Here is a 17,783-nt window from a genome sequence, read left to right as displayed (position 1 = left end):
TCTCTCAGATATTTCATATTTAGTGCTGTTTCTTACTCGGGACTGAGAGCAAGGGAATGAGAAGAGGTGAACTTTGCCAAAGTCGTCTCCGGTGACAAGCAGTTTCTTTGCGTTTGAACTGCACACAGCATTGATGTCAGTACCATCTGAGCCATCCGGCCACAGTCCTGGAGAGGAACACAGACAGCATATATATATGTCACTTCCATATGGATTTATGGCTGGATACTTACATTTATAAAATATATTTTAAGGTAAAAGATACCCAAGTTATAGATATATGGGGAAGACTGTGATTTGTTCAGTGTAGCTATATTTATTACTATCTTTACACATAAGGCTGGTTTTAAAGAATTATTTAGCATTATTTATTATTATTTCATACTGCTATCTATGTCATAAAACATTAACCTTACCAAAAACATGGAAGCCCAGAATACAGGTGAAAGTGGCCCATTCAATATCCCGGGTGGTCTCCACACTCACTACTTGTTTGCACACAGAAGGGATCCCTGAAAGACAATAATGTGTATCAGTTCCTGAATTTATAGTATGAACCAATGGATTTAACTCAGTGGTTCTCAGACAGGAGGCTGGGTCCACTCCCCCTAGCCTCAAGATGAGCTGAAAAAATAAAAAATCATTCAAATAAGCTAAGGCTAATGATATTACTTATTTAAATTCAAGCCCCTCAACACCAGTTGTTGTTTTCTTTTTCTTTTTTCTCAGGGTTCCCACAGTCTTGGAAAACATAGATATGTAAGAAAGCCTGACTTTAAAAGTTCAGTTTCTAGACCTAGAAAAATATGTAATAAAATCTTAAAATGGCATAAACACTTTTATATGTCGTTTTATGTATTTCATAACATAACAAGTACACATTTTTATAAACTAAAAATTTTTGAAGCATAGAAATGGAAAGTAATTATTTTTTCATCGGGATCCCTGAAGGACATAAGGCTCTGAACAGCAACAACACACAGGGAATAGAAAATAAAGATATATTAATAAAGTACACGTGTGTGTGCGTGTGTGTGTGTGTGTGTGTGTGTGTGTGTGTGTGTGTGTGTGTGTGTACAGATACATATAAATAAACAAAAATGGACAAAAATTTGAAGTACAGGTGTGGAATAAAATGGAATAAGATGTAGGGATGGACTAAGATGGGTGGTATCCAATATATATAAGTAGTATTTCACAATGGGGAGAGAATTTAATTAAGGTACTTCTAGATACTCACAGTAAAGGATCTCATAGTCCCCTGAGTTGGATACTAAGTACTGAGAATCCACAGACCAATCCAGATGTGTGATGAAACTAGAATGACCCTGTGAGCAATAACAGACAGTGCATACAAACAACATTCATTTGAGGAGGCAGGGGTGTGTTTGTGTATATCGTTGTTAACTAAAACGACTGAAAATAATTTTAAATAATCCAAATAAAGCTGAAATATGAATACAAAATATTTGTAAAATACAAAAAACTACAAATTAAAAGTCAAACTTTAAATTAAAAACAAAAGCAAATTCAAGATATTAATAAATACCATATTAGTAGCTATATACATATAAATACTTAAATAACACTGTGTTAGAATCAGCTGGTCTATAATCTCGTGTGGGCTATGATAATCTATTAAACATGTTTATTATACCAAATAAGTCATATTTTTGCATAAACACACATACTTACCGAGCACTTTCCAACTCTACTGTATTTCTTGCCATTTTCTGCCACAGCATAAATGTAGATGTAGTTGTCATGTGACCCGATGGCAAGGAAATGACCGTCTGGAACGAATAACCAAAGGTTTTCAACTTAATCCGTTACAGAGACTTTAATGATTGCTAGTTCTTGGCTGTCTTCCTAGTGTTTTCCCAGCAAGCAGTGAAAAAAAGGTGTCGGGAGAATGAACTCTAACCTGGAGAAAAGCGCATAATCGACAGCTGTTCGTTTCCGTCCGTGTGTACCGTGACCAGATCCTTCGATTCGGTATCGAGCACAAGCCATCTGCACAGATTGATAATAAGTGAAAAGATAATGTTAGACACACAGGTCTAAAAAAAACCTGTAACATAACAAATGTTAGACTCTTAGACGAGATCTTCATCCAAAGCCATTATAAGTATTCTTAGGATAAAAAGAAATCAATGCCGCTGGGATGGTATTGTGTTCCTTTGTTGCATTAGCATAATAATAAGTGTTTGGCTCTTCCATGTAACACTCTATTAGACCCCTTTTCTGAATTGTAATGATGTGTCAGGGACCCCACTGATGAAAAGAAATGGCCTCACCTGCCCGTCTGCGTTCCTAAAGCAACCGTTGTCCCAGAAGGGTGGAAGGCGGCCGACTGAGCGGCGTCCTGTCCGTGAGGAAAACACACACATACATGCTCAATCAAACATCCTGTCAACACAAATACGGTTACATCTCAGCCTAAGGAACAGCGGTGCTCATTTCATTACAGATGCAGTAGTGACAAGAGTTTCAATAACAAGAAACTGATGTGCGAGCTTTGAGGTGACACTAAGGAGACCTACCGGGGTGGGCTGCTCACCTCCAGTGTTTTGGTCCAGATGGGCTGATGAGAGGCAGAGTCCCACAGGCAGACGTGCTTGTCATGGCCACAGGTGAGGAACTGATGCTTCAGCGGATGGACAGTCAGGCCCCATAACTCATCTGTGTGGCCCTGACAGTCAAATAGAATTAAACATCAGTTTGGGAGGCATCAATCTGGGTTGAATTGAAGTCTAAAACATCAACTATATTCTGTTTTAGAACCACAAACTGAATTACACTTTTACCCTAAAAAGATGGATTTTGTTTCAACACAGAAGAGAATAAACCTTGTTCTACAACAGACATTTTTTCAGTGTTTAGTGGGCCCCCACTCTGCGTTTTTCTTGGCAACACTTATAAACCTTTCATTAAAAATATTAACTAACATTACTAGGGATGCACTAATATTAACGCTCGATACTGATAAGGAAGTAATTATTTCATCTGTATTTTATGGTATACTTTGTCTAAATATTTTTAAAATAAAACCTAAAATGTATGTTTTAATGATGATGTTTTAAATTTAGGCATCACAAGGTTTGCAAAGTAGGTGTTTAACATTATTATTATTTATTTATAATGTTTAATATAAATTATTTCAATTATTTTAGTTTTTAAAGATTCATTTAGATTAAAGAGAAAGGATTATAATAAATATCTAATATATATAAAATACTGACTAATACAGATCAATAATTACTTTCTAAAAATTGATATAAAAAAAATATATATATATATTTAATTAAAAATGATGGAAAATAAATGAATCACTGCATTAAACATTAAAATGTTCAGTATAAAAAATGGACATTCATTTGAAAATATCCTAAAGATTTAAAAATGTAACAGTATTTCAAATTCTTTAAATATATTAATAATTAAAATATTGTTGATTTAATAATATATATATATATTATTATTCTATTATAAATCTAATATTATAAAGACTAATCATTAGATGACAAGAAAGGTCTCATCTAAGTGTAAAAATAATTAGAAATGAGCATAATCAATATCCAATATATATACAATATCAACCAGAACAGATACATTTTTTACTGACATTAGGAAGTAGTTAATAATTATGCTATAATTTATTAAGTTAAAGATAATTCTAGATTGTTAACATGTATATGATATACTTCTCAACAGACGACACTGGTAACTCAAGTGTATTGTGTGTACTGGTTAACTTACCTGGGTGATGGGTATGAACTCCCCATCCAGACTGCCCTGCAGGACATAGTTTTTGGTAGTGCCAATAAGAACCGTTTCTCCCCGTCCTTCAGCCACAGTACGTATAGGGCCATATAACTCAGAAACCTGAGAGCAACATTAAAAAAAACATGCTGGGAAATTATGGCCATCTGCTTGATCAAGCATACAAATACAAATGCATACTGCAAAATGATACTGAGACGACTTACCTCCACCGTTTGAATCTTTTGATAATTTTCATCCCAGGAGATGAGTTTACGGTCTTTCCCACCTGAGAGCAGCGTACCATTTCTCAACATGCAAAGTGCAAAGACGCTTGCCTCATGTGCTCCCTGAATAGCCAAGCTAATACGATTAGATCCTGTGAATCATAACCAGAAAACAAGCATTATATAAACCAACTGTTGCAAAACTGGAGACAATCCTCAGTACATCAGAAAATCAAAGCTGTTCACATGTAAAAGAGTCTTATTGATTTGTGTAAAAAGGAGCACAGTCCCTCTTTTATTAACACTAATAAAGAATCTTTTGTTGGCAGCAGGGTCACCCTTAGATAACACACATCCGTCATACTGTACAGCATTCAGTATTGTATTACATGAAGATATTTTACACAGGTGTTTTGCAAAACATTCAAATACATCAATAAATAACTCAATAATAATAATAAACGTTTTAATCTTTCACCTTTGCCCCACACAAGTATATTTCCACTCGAGTCTCCAGTGATGGCGTCGCCATTTTCTGAAAAAGTCACAGACAATACAAACTTGGGCTTCTCTTGTTTCTGCAAGAAATATAAATACGACTTTATTTTTAAAGCAGAAATGCAATAGATGTTAGCACACAAAATACAGAGATGACATGTTTTTCATAAAGTCTACAACTACACTAGCAGTGATATGTTTAGACACATCTAACTGAACTTAAGTTTCCTGGGATCTTGAGAGCCTTTGGATTTGGAAATGAGTTTTGTAGACAAATATAAACTTATTTTGAAAGAAATTAATACTTTAGCATGGAAGCATTCAATTGACTAAAAGTAATAACATTATAGTGCAGACATTTATAATGTTACAAATCATTTCTACTTTAATTAAATGTTGTTCTTTAAAACTTTAATCCTGAAAAATGCATCAAGGTTTTCATAGAAATATTAAGCAGTACAACTGTGTTCTACATTTATAATAATAAGAAATCATGAGACTGAAGACTAATGGCTCCTGAAAATTTAGCTTTGCCATCACATGAATACATTTAATTTTGATATTAATATTTTAAATCATTAATATCATAAAATATGAACGTATATTCAAATAAAAAACTGCTATTTTAAATTTCAATAATATCTCACATTGTTTTCAGTTTTTACTGTAATTTTTAATCAAATAAATGCAGCTTTGTTGAGCTTAAGAGACTTCTTTCAAAAACATAAAATCACAATGTATGCATTTCTATAAAATGTCTACAAAAGTAGCATTCTTGGTAATTTTTAAGTTAATCCCATAATGCACCAGAAGAAACTAAATCCTTTTGAATTGTATTTTTGTTTACTACATAATATAATTTACATACTTCCATTTGTGTTATTTCGTAGTTTTGATGACTTATCTGTTATTCTTAAAAGTATAACGCGGTAAAAATAAAGAATGATTAGATGTGTCTAAACCTTCGACTGCTTGTGTACATGATGTGCATGCACAAGTTGGACCATAACTGAACATGCGACATACTATCATCTATCAAAAAAAATGAATTTGACTGAATAAAAAGTGAAAACTTCACTGAATTTGACCACAAAGGCTTAAGAGAGGTTACCTCAAAAAGTCCCTGTTTTTTCACAAGAGATCCCTTTTCTAATGACCAGAAATAAAGGTGTGACTTCCCACAGGTTACAATTATATTAGCATCTGTTGGGTGGAAATCAGCAGCAAAGACTGACTCATTGGAGCTCTGTGAGGGCAGAGAAAGAAAAGTCATGAAGATGCACAAAAAAAAGAATCGTTTTTCTTTTTCTCTTTTTGACATATGAGGTACACTATCACAAAAGCATACATTGCTATCGGGCAATATTAATCCTGACTGTCACTCACCTTGACTTCAGCAAGTCTTTCCTCCCTCTGCCAGTCCCACACAGAGAGAACGTGGTCACTGGAGTCGTCCACAACACACAACCAGCTTCCTCCGTTCTGAATGTTTCAAAATACACAGGAAATTATGACAAAATGTGCATTTTTGGGTGAACTATCCCTTTAAGCTGACCAGGTTACAGAAAATAGAACCCATTACTTTTTTTTATTTCACAATAAAGAAAGTTTTGTTTGATTATTCAAAGAACTATAAGCTATATTTGGCGCTTTCACGTGAGAATGTTTGTGTTTGTGTTGGAGTGACTTGCTCTTACCGACTTTGAGAAGGAGAGGCAAACCAGAGCCCGATCAAAGAAACTTGCTCCAAGGATGTGCAACGTGTTCAAACTCACAGAGTCCCACACTCGCACGTGAGGAGCCAACTGCTGCTAGGCACAGACAGACTATTTCTAGATCTTGATCCTCCACATTAGTTATGACAGACTCTTGAGGCACATGCAATAATTAGATTTATTTTGGCTGGATCAAGCCTATTATAGTAGCAATAAGCTATTAATGTCTATGATTGATACCAGTTTAAATATCTGAACTGAATAAGTGATCTTACTTTTCCATCTGAGGATGTGCCAGCCACTTGTCCGGTTGCTATGGTGATTTTATCAGGATGGACAGTGAGGCTGTAGAGGAAGAGAAAAGAGATGAAAGATGCAGGCAGCTGGGACTGTTGAAGAGCCGATGACACAGCAGAGAGAGGACATGGCACATTTAGGACCTTGAGCGTCATGAGTCACGGGACTGATCATAAACACAGGAAACTGATCATGAACGTCTTAATCACAGGCTATCGGTTTTTGCTTATGCTTTTCTTGCTCAAGGCATTTTACTTACAATGAACAGCTTTGACATTTAGCAAATTTCTATATAGATGAAGAAATATTAGATTTTACTCCGTTAGAGCACAGCCATACATGATGATTTGTGTTGGACCTGTCTTAACTGGAGACTGGAGAACAAGAGGAAATTACATTAATGTCATTTTACTTTGTCTATATTCTGATGGCTTGACTTTTTTAAGTTAAGGGGCCATTGATATAGACTACAACTCAAAAGTTTGTGGTCGGTGGATTTTTGAAAGATGCCTCTTATGCTCACCAAGGCTGCATTCATTTAATCCAAAACACTTTCAAATAAGTAATATTGGTAAATATGATTTCAATTTTAAAGAAATGTTTTCTACTTCTATAAATTTCAAAACGTAATTTATTCCTGTGATGGCAAAGCTGACTTTTCTGGAGCCATAACTCCAGTCTTCAGTGTCACATGATCCTTCAGAAACACGCTACTCAAAATCCATTTCTTATTATTAGCAATGTTGAAAATGGTTGTGCATTTGTGATATTTTTCAGGATTTTGATGAACGGATCACCCTTACTGAATAAAAGTATTACTTAATTTTTTTTATATATTATATATATGTTATATATCCATTTTTCATGGAGATTAAACAGTGTTATTAAGAGAAAGGTAAAAGGATATTCAAACAGAAAAAACTCATAAATATGAATCTGACACTTCAAGGTTAAGCATAACATCATTAATTTAATAACATTTTATGCATAAAAGATAATGTATTCACTATAATTCTAAACTCTTAAAATGTCTTTGAGGTCTCTTATAGCCCAAAAAGAGCAATGTAGTGTAACACAGAGGCAAAATGCAGACTGAGGGATGACAGGGGAATGAATAATGAACTTCAGTGACACGACTAATGATAAACGTTCTGTAAAATTGCACATCAAGGCAAAAAATCATTTATTCAGCATAGTTTTGAAAAATGATGCTGAAGAGTATCTGAATAATAATTTAAGCTGTAGTATCTTCTTTAGATATGGCAGTTTAATAAAATGCTGGAGGTGATGACAGACAGACAATGAGATCACGTGAACAGGAATAGAAATAGTCTTACCACTTGATATCATCAGTGTGTCCAGTGTAGTGTCTTTGTAGTTGCTCGTCCACATTATAGAGCACAACCACAGATGCGATGAAGTAAACCGTTTCCCCCGTCGGGAGCAAGTACAGGTTGGATCGACAGTCACGGCCCCGGTAACCATAGCTGGGTCATAGTCAAGAGCAAAAACTACTGCTGATAAACTAAACTTGTAACAGGGCTTTTTCTGTGAAAGAGGAACATTTTTACATTTTTATTTCTGGAAAAGTGCTATTTGACCAGTTAATATTCTGTTTTGTTTGGCTTTAGATATTGCCTGTCTGCAACGTTCTTTTCATGTAATGTACCAAATACATTATGGGTAAGACGTGCAGAAAATATCCCACTCTGACAGGCTGCAGTGCTCAGCAGAGCCAGAGAGAAAACCAGGGTACATGATTAGACATCCTTCATGCTTCAAAATTCAGCAACTTGGAATGATAATATGGAATTAGGGCACCACAATGAATAATCATTTCTGAAGTCCAGGTTTCAGAATTTTAGCATTATGCAAAATAATATTAACTCTGGCCTATATACCATACCCATCATTATTTAGCTCATGACATTTTTACATGCTCATTTTCTGTGTAATAATAAATAAAAAGTTAATTCAATCGTACAGCAATGAGCGTTGAATACAAGAATCAATCCAAATTCAGCTCCATTTCGATTTTGCAAAGGATACACCCAGTCTAGCTTCAGTTTTTTAGGAGGCAAGTCAGCCTTTGCTTCCAGGCAGTATGTGTCCACCAGGTCTCTGGGCATGTACATGGTGATGGGTCGTCCCTTCAAATACATTTTGACATACCCTTCATCTAGAAAAAGCAACACAGATTTTTAGAGCAAGAAAATGCATGGGTCTGAGAAGGATTGCTTTGGTTAATGTTAACCGATTTTGATTAAAACAATGTTGAAGACAGATAAAATTTGGGTCAGTACAATCTTTACCTGTTTTATCTGTTTGTGAAAACAATTCATATTTTTATTCAGCGAGGATGCATTAAACTGATCAAAAATGACAAAAATCTATTTCAAATAAATGCTGTACTTCTGAACTGGCTATTTATCAAAGACAAACATATTCAGTGTAACTGTTAACAGCACATACAATAAGTAAAAATGTTTTCTAAGCAGCAAATCAGCAGATTAGAATGATTTCTGAAGGATCATCTGACACTGATGACTGGAGTAATTATGCTGAAAACTCTTTTTATTGCTATGCAATCACATGAATAAATTACATTTTAAAATATATCAGAATAGTTTATTTATATTGTAATAATATTTCACAGTAATAATATTCTCACCCTATTTTAAATCATTTAAATTCAAATTTACATAAGAGACTTAATTAATTAATGACCCCAAACTTTTTAATGTTAGTTTATTTTAAAATGTAATTAAATGTTAATCCAAGACAAAATGAAATGATTTAATCCGAAAGGAGGATAAGAAGGAATTTCAACAGTGTTTAGAAGAATATATATTATGGTTTGTAAATAATTCAATGGGTCAGTGAGATTTAAAGGAAATGCTTTGATGCATTTTATTCCGTACAGTATTTGAAATACATTCATTTTAAAAGTGAAGGAAAGCAAAATCAAATGGAGAAGCATGTGAATTCAGCAGTTTCATGGGTTGGTAAATTAGTAACAGACACAAAATAAAATCACAGGTAGGCATGGATGCAAACACAATGGAAAAGGAAATGTCCAGTTTATAAAATGCAGACTTGAACAAAACAAACCTATTTAAAAGCAAAAAGACAAAGTGTGAATATGCAGTGTAACATATACACAAGAAATAACACTAGCTCAAAGAGACACAGTCAAATCAAAAAGAACAAAACAGAACAAAAGACTCCCCCTGACTACGTTAAATATTACAGCTGTTTTGCTTAGTAACAGATTTGAAAATACTGGCTGGGAGATTTGATTGGACTTCTGTAAGAGGGCACTTCTAAGAGCGAGTGGACTAACTGAGAAGAACACTTCCTCAGAGGAAGGGTAAATGAGGGGACCTTTTGGCTTCCGAGCCGGACCACTCTGTCAGACAAAACCTTGGCCTCTGATGGGGTGTTGGTGGACTGCAAGGGCACGGCTGATGTGGATTTGGGGGGCTCAGAGGATCCGGTCCTTTTTGACGGTCGGTGCAGGTAGATCTGCACGGTAACTAGGTAAAGTGGTCAAATTGGATGGGGCAGAGGCGGGAGAGGGTGGAGAGGCGGGATGAAGTATAATAATGATCAGACATAGTCCAATAGCTTTTGATACCACCATAATAACAAGAAGACAAGGCGTCCACAAGGCTAAGAAACTGCACTGCAAAATAATCTTTTTCTCAATAAGTATTTTTCTTGTTTTGCATTAACATATCCTTAAAGCAACAACAATTTACTTGAGAAGAAAATACACGTAGGAACTATTTCTGAAAATATATATAAACTTTTGCTATTTTAACGGTTTGCGCGCCCAGGCGCATGGTCTAAACGGGTTGTCCCTATTCTCTTAATGAGTAATGGGTGTTTTTTGGCCATAATGTGCAATAAACCAATCAGAGTCTAATCTTCCATTCCCTTTAAGAGCCAGTTGCGCTCATGCAATGACGGAGTTGCTATTTACACGCTATATATATATATATATATTTAATTAGCCTACAAAAAAATTATTATGCATTTCAATCCTTTTATATTTGGCATGTTTGTGTGCTGCGGTGCGTCCCCGTGTTTAATAAGCATCTTGACGCTCTTTTAATAACAAAAAAAAACATTGCGCCAGACTTTAGACCAGGTTTGAGTTGGTCTATGGCGCAGTCTATTTTCAGCTCCTTAAAATAGCAATGCGCCAGAACACACCTCTTTTTTAGACTAGCATGTCCATGGATGCAAAAATGAGTGCAAACTAATTTGCTAATTAAACGACGTGGCGCTGGACGGGAAAATGCGAACGGCACCGGACTGAAACTAGCAAACACACCTGCGCTGCGCCTTGCGTCGCATTGCGCCGGGTGTATGATAGGGCCCTAATTGTTCATTTTTATTAATTCATTTTTTAAATATATTAAATTTTTTTCTGCCAACAAGCCAAAAATGCTGCTTAAGAATAAGATTTGTGCAGTGCTGATGAGCAGGGGAGGCATATGGGAATCAGAATGTTATCCTGACCGAGGAAAATGAGGAATACTGGAAATAAACTGATAAAATGTAGTCTAAAGAAACATTACTCCAACCATCTAAGTGATGTTTGGTTTTTTTAATTTGTTTGCCTTACACGTATTTTGTGACTATAAAATGCACTGGGCATAGTGAGTCATTCACCGACTGTTGCATCAACATTAAAGACTACAGTTTGGGAAAAATAACTTCCACTAACCATACACAAACCAGCGTGACACTTATCTTCAGATTTATGAATAAACACCAAATTCCAGTTCCAGAGAAAAAACAGAAATGCTGGTTGGCGCAAGATGATAAATGCCCTTCACGGGACTGAAAGAACAAACACATGGAGCAAAAAGCAGCTATAAACTATTGGAATAAAAGCTTTTCAGTGTGCTGCTGTGTGACTGCAGGAGAGTGTTGGGTTCCTATGGTGCGTTTGAAAAACAAGTGCCATGAGCAGTGAGCAAAACACCCAGGAGCTGTCAGAGCAGCATCACTCAAGAGTTAACAGCTTGTGTTTTAGCACCACTGCATTACTCAGAAGGGTGTTACAGAGAGTGCGCAATAGTTTACTGGGAAGGGTGGCATATCTGGAGGAAGAGTGGGTACTTCTATCACAGATGCAATTGTCTAATCAACCCAAACCCTTACGCAAGACAGCTCTGTGTATGCTGATTCTGCCATAATATGAAGCCAGAACTGTCAAAGTCCGCTAGATTACTGTCCCATCTGGAATTGCTAGAATAGCTGTTCAAACTGTACAGGTGCTTCTTAATAAATTAGAATGTCATCAAAAAAGTTAATTTATTTCAGTAATTCAACTGACATTGTGAAACTTGTGTATTAAATAAATTCAATGCACACAGACTAAAGTAGCTGAAGTCTTTGGTTCTTTTAATTGTGATGATTTTGGCTTACATTTAACAAAAACCCACCAATTCACTCAACAAATAAGAATATGGTGACATGCCAATCAGCTAATCAACTCAAAACACCTGCAAAGGTTTCCTGAGCCTTCAAAATGGTCTCTCAGTTTGGTTCACTATGCTACACAATCATGGGGAAGACTGCTGATCTGACAGTTGTCCAGAAGACAATCATTGACACACTTCGCGAGAAGGGTCAGCCACAAACATTCATTGCCAGAGAAGCTGGCTGTTCACAGAGTGCTGTATCCAAGCATGTTAACTGAAAGTTGAGTGGAAGGAAAAAGTGTGGAAGAAAAAGATACACAACCAACTGAGAGGACCGCAGACTTATGAGGATTGTCAAGCAAAATTGATTCAAGAATTTGAAAAAATTTCACAAGGAATGCACTGAGGAGGCATCAAGAGCCACACACACACAGACGTGTCAAGGAATTTGGCTACAATTGTCATATTCCTTTTGTTAAGCCACTCCTGTACCTGGGCTAAGGAGAAGAAGAGCTGGACTGCATTTCATGTTGAAACCAAGGTCCTAGAGTATGTAGGAAGTGTGGAGAAGCTTATAGCCCAAGTTGCTTGAAGTCCAGTGTTAAGTTTCCACAATTTGTGATGATTTGGGGTGTACTGTCATCTGCTGGTGTTGGTCCACTGTGTTTTTTGAGAACTAAAGTCACTGCACCCATTTACCAAGAAAGTTTGGAGATCTTCATGCTTCCTTCTGCTGACCAGCTTTTTGAAGATGCTGATTTCATTTTCCTGCAGGATTTGGCACCTGCCCACACTGCCAAAAGCACCAATTTTTGCTTAAATGACCATGGTGTTGGTGTGCTCGACTGGCCAGCAAACTCACTAGACCTAAACCCCACTGAGAATATATGGGGTATTGTCAAGAGGAAAATGAGAAACAAGAGCCCGAAAAATGCAGATGAGCTGAAGGCCACTGTCAAAGAAACCTGGGCAGTAATTAAAGCAAAAAGAGCCCCTACCAAGTATTGAGTACATATACAGTAAATGAACATACTTTCCAGAAGGCCAACAATTCCCTAAAAAACTTTTTTTATTGGACTAATGAAGTATTCTAATTTGTTGAGATATTGGTGGGTTTTTGTTAAATGTGAGCCAAAATCATCACAATTAAAAGAACCAAAGACTTAGACTACTTCAGTCTGTAAAGTTTGGTGGCAAAAATTCTTAGAAATGCACTCTATTGATGATGGTTGCACATGGTTAAAAAAAAAAAGAAAAATTATCTATATCATTTAAAAAAAAACAAATGTTTACATTTAATGACTCTTAAACATGAAGTTAAAAAATATTAACAGTAATAAATCAAATTAAATAAATAAAAGCAATATTTTCCTTACACCGTATATATGTGTGTGTACACCAGCATTATTTTAGTATAAATGACATACTATTATAGCTTTTATGAATTAGTTTTTTTTGAGAAGTTTGTTTTAATTTCAATTTTAATTGTAACTTTATTTTGTTGTATGTATGTATGTATATATATATATATATATATATATATATATATATATAAGGGGTCACAATTGCCCTTAATCTGAACATGTTCACTTCCCTCTGGCTGTAGGAATCAAGCTGTGTCCACAGAGCTGCTCACGCATGGGACAGTTAACAAACAGTGCCTACCTTTGCAGTGCGTCACACTTGGCATCCCTTAGTGAACGTACAGAGACAGAGACAATCACGTAAGATGACAGAAAACAGCTCATGGAAAGACAGATCCCCGTTCCTTCGATCCCAGCTCGCCATGTCTGGGTAATTACCCTACAAGCTCCTCCGGGATAGTCCTTTCATTCGCCAAGTGCTCTATTTAACAAATCTCCACTGCTTAATTTTGTGTACTGTACATTTAACATCTGGAATTGCTGTCTTGATGACCTCAATTAATCAGAGTTTTCAACACAGTTAAATACAGTAACTGGGTCACATATACAGTAAGGAACATGCAAATGTCGCCTTCAGGCTGAACAGCTTGTTTTATTCCACCTCATGCGGCTGCACACACTGAACACTCTGCTTTTAAACTGACAGCAAATCAAATTTGTTCTGACATTCCCAAGAACTGCTCCCGAATTCCTTTCTATCTCTCTAAAAAAAAAAGCTTCAGAGCTTCTGACCAGAACTGATCCATAATAGATAAACACAATGACTACAAATGCCTATTGAACCTTTTTTTTGTCAAGCTTTCAAATTTCAAGCTTTTTTTTTTTTTTTTTCTTTAAAAGACCTTGTTCTCTGCACTAAGAAGGTTATTAGCATAATTCTGCCATTTCTATGCATAATAACTATACTTATATAATAGTAAAAATTAATTCTCATTATTTTCTACTACCGGAATTTATCTGCTTTGTGACCAAATGCATTAAAAAAAAATCTAAATTTAAAGAGAAAATAAGTTAAATAAAATAAACTCAAAAATGAAAAGAGGAAACATTTTTGGTAAGAGATTATGTGTTACTGACAAAAGAATAGCAGATCATTGAATGGTGAGATGAACTGAAACAGAGATTGTACGGTACAATATACAGTACACCAATACAGTGATAGTGTCCTCCATGAGCCATGACTGGAGACACGAGCAGAAATCTTTAAAATCGTTCTTTTCTTAAATGAGTTTCCCTTAATTCAGCACAGTCCCATTGTAACATCTGTCCACCTTCTAATTGATCTGCACTGCTGCTAATCAAAAGGACATGTGGGTGGTCAGCCATTTATTTTGAGGACATGTATCTGGCGAGAGTAAGCAGAGTTTATCATTTCTGGGAAGTCCGGTCAAAAAGAGCAATGACAGTATAACCATTTCTTGTGACTGATCCAGTCTTGGTTCAGAGACACATACTCTATCACATGGGTACAGGACACCGGACTCTTACCTGCGCTGAAAACAGGGTCCCTTTGTTTGCTGAAGGGGGTGAAAAAGGAAGAAAGTCATCCAAATGAGCTTGTGTAACGTGAGTGTACGAGTTGCTATTATTCAGTCATTCGCGTGGGCATAAAAGCATATATGCATATTGATTTACATACTTTTCTGTGGCTTTCTTGCCACTGGAGTTGCTCCCTGTGGAACCAGCGCGTGTGCGATTGCTTCTGGAGTCCATACCACTGTCTTTCCTGTTGTTAGGGCCAACTTGCTCAGATGAACTTGTTCTCTTCACAGTGCTATGAATGATAAATGGCAAGATTTTAATATAATTTGATATCAAAAGGCACAACAAAACAGCTACTCCACAACGAAAAAACATTCCTTGTCAAAACAGCAAATGAGAAAATATGACAAATGCTTTTTGAATATGATACGCACAATATTAGATGAATAAAATATACTGCTTGAATTAATACAATTTAAGATTTTTTTTATTTTAACAATAACACTGAGAAATATTACAATTTAAAACTGTATTCCTGTGATGCCAAAGCTGAATTTTCAGCATCATTTCTCCAGTCTTCAGTGTCACATGATTCTTCAGATATCATTCTAATATGCAGATTTTCATGATCAAGAAATATTTCTTCTTATTATCAATATTGAAATCAGTTATGGTGCTTAATATGTTAGTGGAAACCATACTTTTTTTTCCAAAATAAAAAACAAATTTAAAATAGAATGTGTAACATTATAAATTATTAAACAATGCAATATGATTTGGAATGAAATTATTAATTTCCTTTAAAAAAAAAAACATTAAAACTGCAGTATGTACGTATATGTACATGTATAACAGAATTGAGTGACAAAATGTTTGCATATTTGTGTTCGCTTGCAGTAATGTATCGGTCTCCAAATAAGTTCCCAGTTAACTTTCATGAATTTTCCTACTATAATCATCAAACAGGAAGCATAAATGTAAACATTCGCACAGAAAAAAAGGAAATGGCAACGTAGAGATAATACTGGTGACAGCCAATTAAAATAGACATTCAGCACCGGCCTTCCCCAAAGAGACACAGCAAACACATACATGGCAAACAACCATTACATATTCCAGAAGAAATGTGTTTTATGTGTGTTTTTTTCTTTCTCTGAGACATGTTCATGCCCTGATTTGCTGTGCCTTTGTGCACTAGAAAGGGGTGAATTGAGACTGGGTGCCCTTTAAAACTTGTCAACAAAAGAAAAGACCCCATCAGCAGTCCACTGGTTGCCAGGCTCAAGTCTAATCCAGACTGTAGGGCTGAAGCTCATTTGGCCCAGCCACCGGCGGATGGTGTTATCCCATGTTAAATAGGCTGCAGGATCTTCATGCTTTGTGAGGCTTTTTGTCAATAATGGCACTTCAGGCATCCAAGCAAGCGGGTATAGAGTTAGTCTATAGACTGCACAGGGCTCTCACTTCAAGGCATGATGGGAAAATAAGCTTTACAGGCTGCAATGAAAGATGAAAAATGAAAAAAATAAAATAATAATAATAATAATAATAATAATAATAATAATAATAATAATAATAATTCCAAACCAAAGAGTGCCCAGTTTCACACGAATCAAAGCAAAGCTTATCTCCCATTGCAGAGGTACTTCCTGTGGAATCCCTAAACAGCCCACACCGAATATGGTCCAACTGCAAACTGTTTGCTAAGGTTTTAAGCAGTTCTTAAATAATGGTTTAAAAACTAACCCTTAAATAATTTTTTAGTACAAAATATCAGTAGCCCACATCTTTTTTTAGAAGACTGCTGATCCTGCATGTAGAAAAACTCTCACCTGTAAGGTGGCCTTTGAAGAAACCTGGGCAGATGGGACAGACTAGAACATGTAACGGATAGGAAGAAGGGAAGGGGACAGAGAGGTCTCACAGGATGACAAATACATGTGACAGACAGTTGACACAAACAAACAAAGACACTTAGGGGGAAAGCAGGGGTCTTCAGCTTGGTTTGTGTCTTATAATCATAAAGCTCTGTTTATTCATTAATTCGTCTGCATGATCTGGCCATTTATTAAACAAAGACACATTGGTGCTGTGCAGTTCTTTCTCATTATTATTCATAGCTCCCTGGTTTCATTCTAAAGCATTACACTGAAGAAAAAGAATGTTGTTTCTGAATGATATGGTATATAGTCACAAAGTGACATATAAAGTCAGATTGTGAGATACACCCTTCAAAAGTTTGGGGTCGGTAAGTTTTTCTATTTTAACAAGGACATTAAAATCTTATTGACCCCAAACCTTTAAACAGTAGTGTGTAAAGATGCAATAATGAGGACTAAAATGTCAATTGTGAGAAATTAAGTTATTACAAGTAATTAAATTGCAATTGTAAAATATGAAGTGAAATATAAAGTTTATCTGCAACCTAATTCAAAAGGCATGTTCTCTGTCATCTAAAACCTTTGTGTCCTGCATTGCTTCCTGTCTCATAGTTGACTCACTTGAACCTGTGTCTTTTAGGTTTAGCATTTTTTATCAAGAACTGATAAAAACCTGAGCTGACCTTTATCAGACAAAACCTTGCACTTGTTATCTTGTGTATTTTCATGTGCTGGATGTATATCTATTATAGAGAATGGTTTGAACAATTTTATCTTTATTTATAAAATGAAAAGTACAAAGATTTCAGTCAATTATGGATTTAGGAATACCAGACGACCTTTAAAATCTGAATTGATTTTTACACTAGGCATCATACATTAAAGGAAGGAGGGTCTCACACTAACACACTTTCAAGTTGTGAAATGTTTCGTATACAACAAACTTACACAAAAATATAAGCCTTGTTGCTAAGAGACACGTGACAAATGCAAACATTTATATTGTAAAATCAGCTCCAAATATTTGTTTTCGAAGTCTGAAGCTAAAATAATTGTTGCC

At 35.6% G+C, this 17,783-nt stretch overlaps 1 protein-coding gene across 10 annotated transcripts in view; it reads right to left on the bottom strand.

Moving 5' to 3' along the window:
- Window positions 1–17,783, bottom strand: part of LOC128031773 (echinoderm microtubule-associated protein-like 1) — a 37,234-nt gene that overhangs the window by 1,156 nt on the left and 18,295 nt on the right. For 2 of the 10 annotated variants that reach the window (XM_052620167.1, XM_052620174.1), the window contains 20 exons: window positions 16,676–16,717; window positions 15,001–15,135; window positions 14,850–14,878; window positions 13,603–13,629; window positions 8,549–8,678; window positions 7,837–7,986; window positions 6,478–6,547; window positions 6,185–6,298; window positions 5,874–5,969; window positions 5,599–5,733; window positions 4,468–4,567; window positions 3,990–4,141; window positions 3,760–3,885; window positions 2,561–2,692; window positions 2,298–2,365; window positions 1,925–2,013; window positions 1,696–1,793; window positions 1,241–1,328; window positions 417–512; window positions 37–167 (listed from right to left, as the gene is read on the bottom strand). In XM_052620167.1, the coding sequence (XP_052476127.1) occupies window positions 37–167; window positions 417–512; window positions 1,241–1,328; window positions 1,696–1,793; window positions 1,925–2,013; window positions 2,298–2,365; window positions 2,561–2,692; window positions 3,760–3,885; window positions 3,990–4,141; window positions 4,468–4,567; window positions 5,599–5,733; window positions 5,874–5,969; window positions 6,185–6,298; window positions 6,478–6,547; window positions 7,837–7,986; window positions 8,549–8,678; window positions 13,603–13,629; window positions 14,850–14,878; window positions 15,001–15,135; window positions 16,676–16,717 (2,008 nt within the window). The remainder of the gene's footprint in view (window positions 1–36; window positions 168–416; window positions 513–1,240; window positions 1,329–1,695; window positions 1,794–1,924; window positions 2,014–2,297; window positions 2,366–2,560; window positions 2,693–3,759; window positions 3,886–3,989; window positions 4,142–4,467; window positions 4,568–5,598; window positions 5,734–5,873; window positions 5,970–6,184; window positions 6,299–6,477; window positions 6,548–7,836; window positions 7,987–8,548; window positions 8,679–13,602; window positions 13,630–14,849; window positions 14,879–15,000; window positions 15,136–16,675; window positions 16,718–17,783) is intronic. The other 8 variants (XM_052620168.1, XM_052620177.1, XM_052620171.1 and 5 more) reach the window with 6 other exon arrangements.

Source organism: Carassius gibelio, chromosome A17 (genome assembly GCF_023724105.1).
Source record: "Carassius gibelio isolate Cgi1373 ecotype wild population from Czech Republic chromosome A17, carGib1.2-hapl.c, whole genome shotgun sequence".
Taxonomy (NCBI): Eukaryota; Metazoa; Chordata; class Actinopteri; order Cypriniformes; family Cyprinidae; genus Carassius; species Carassius gibelio.
Note: the sequence above shows the minus strand (reverse complement) of the source record. Positions and strands in the feature narration are given on the sequence as shown.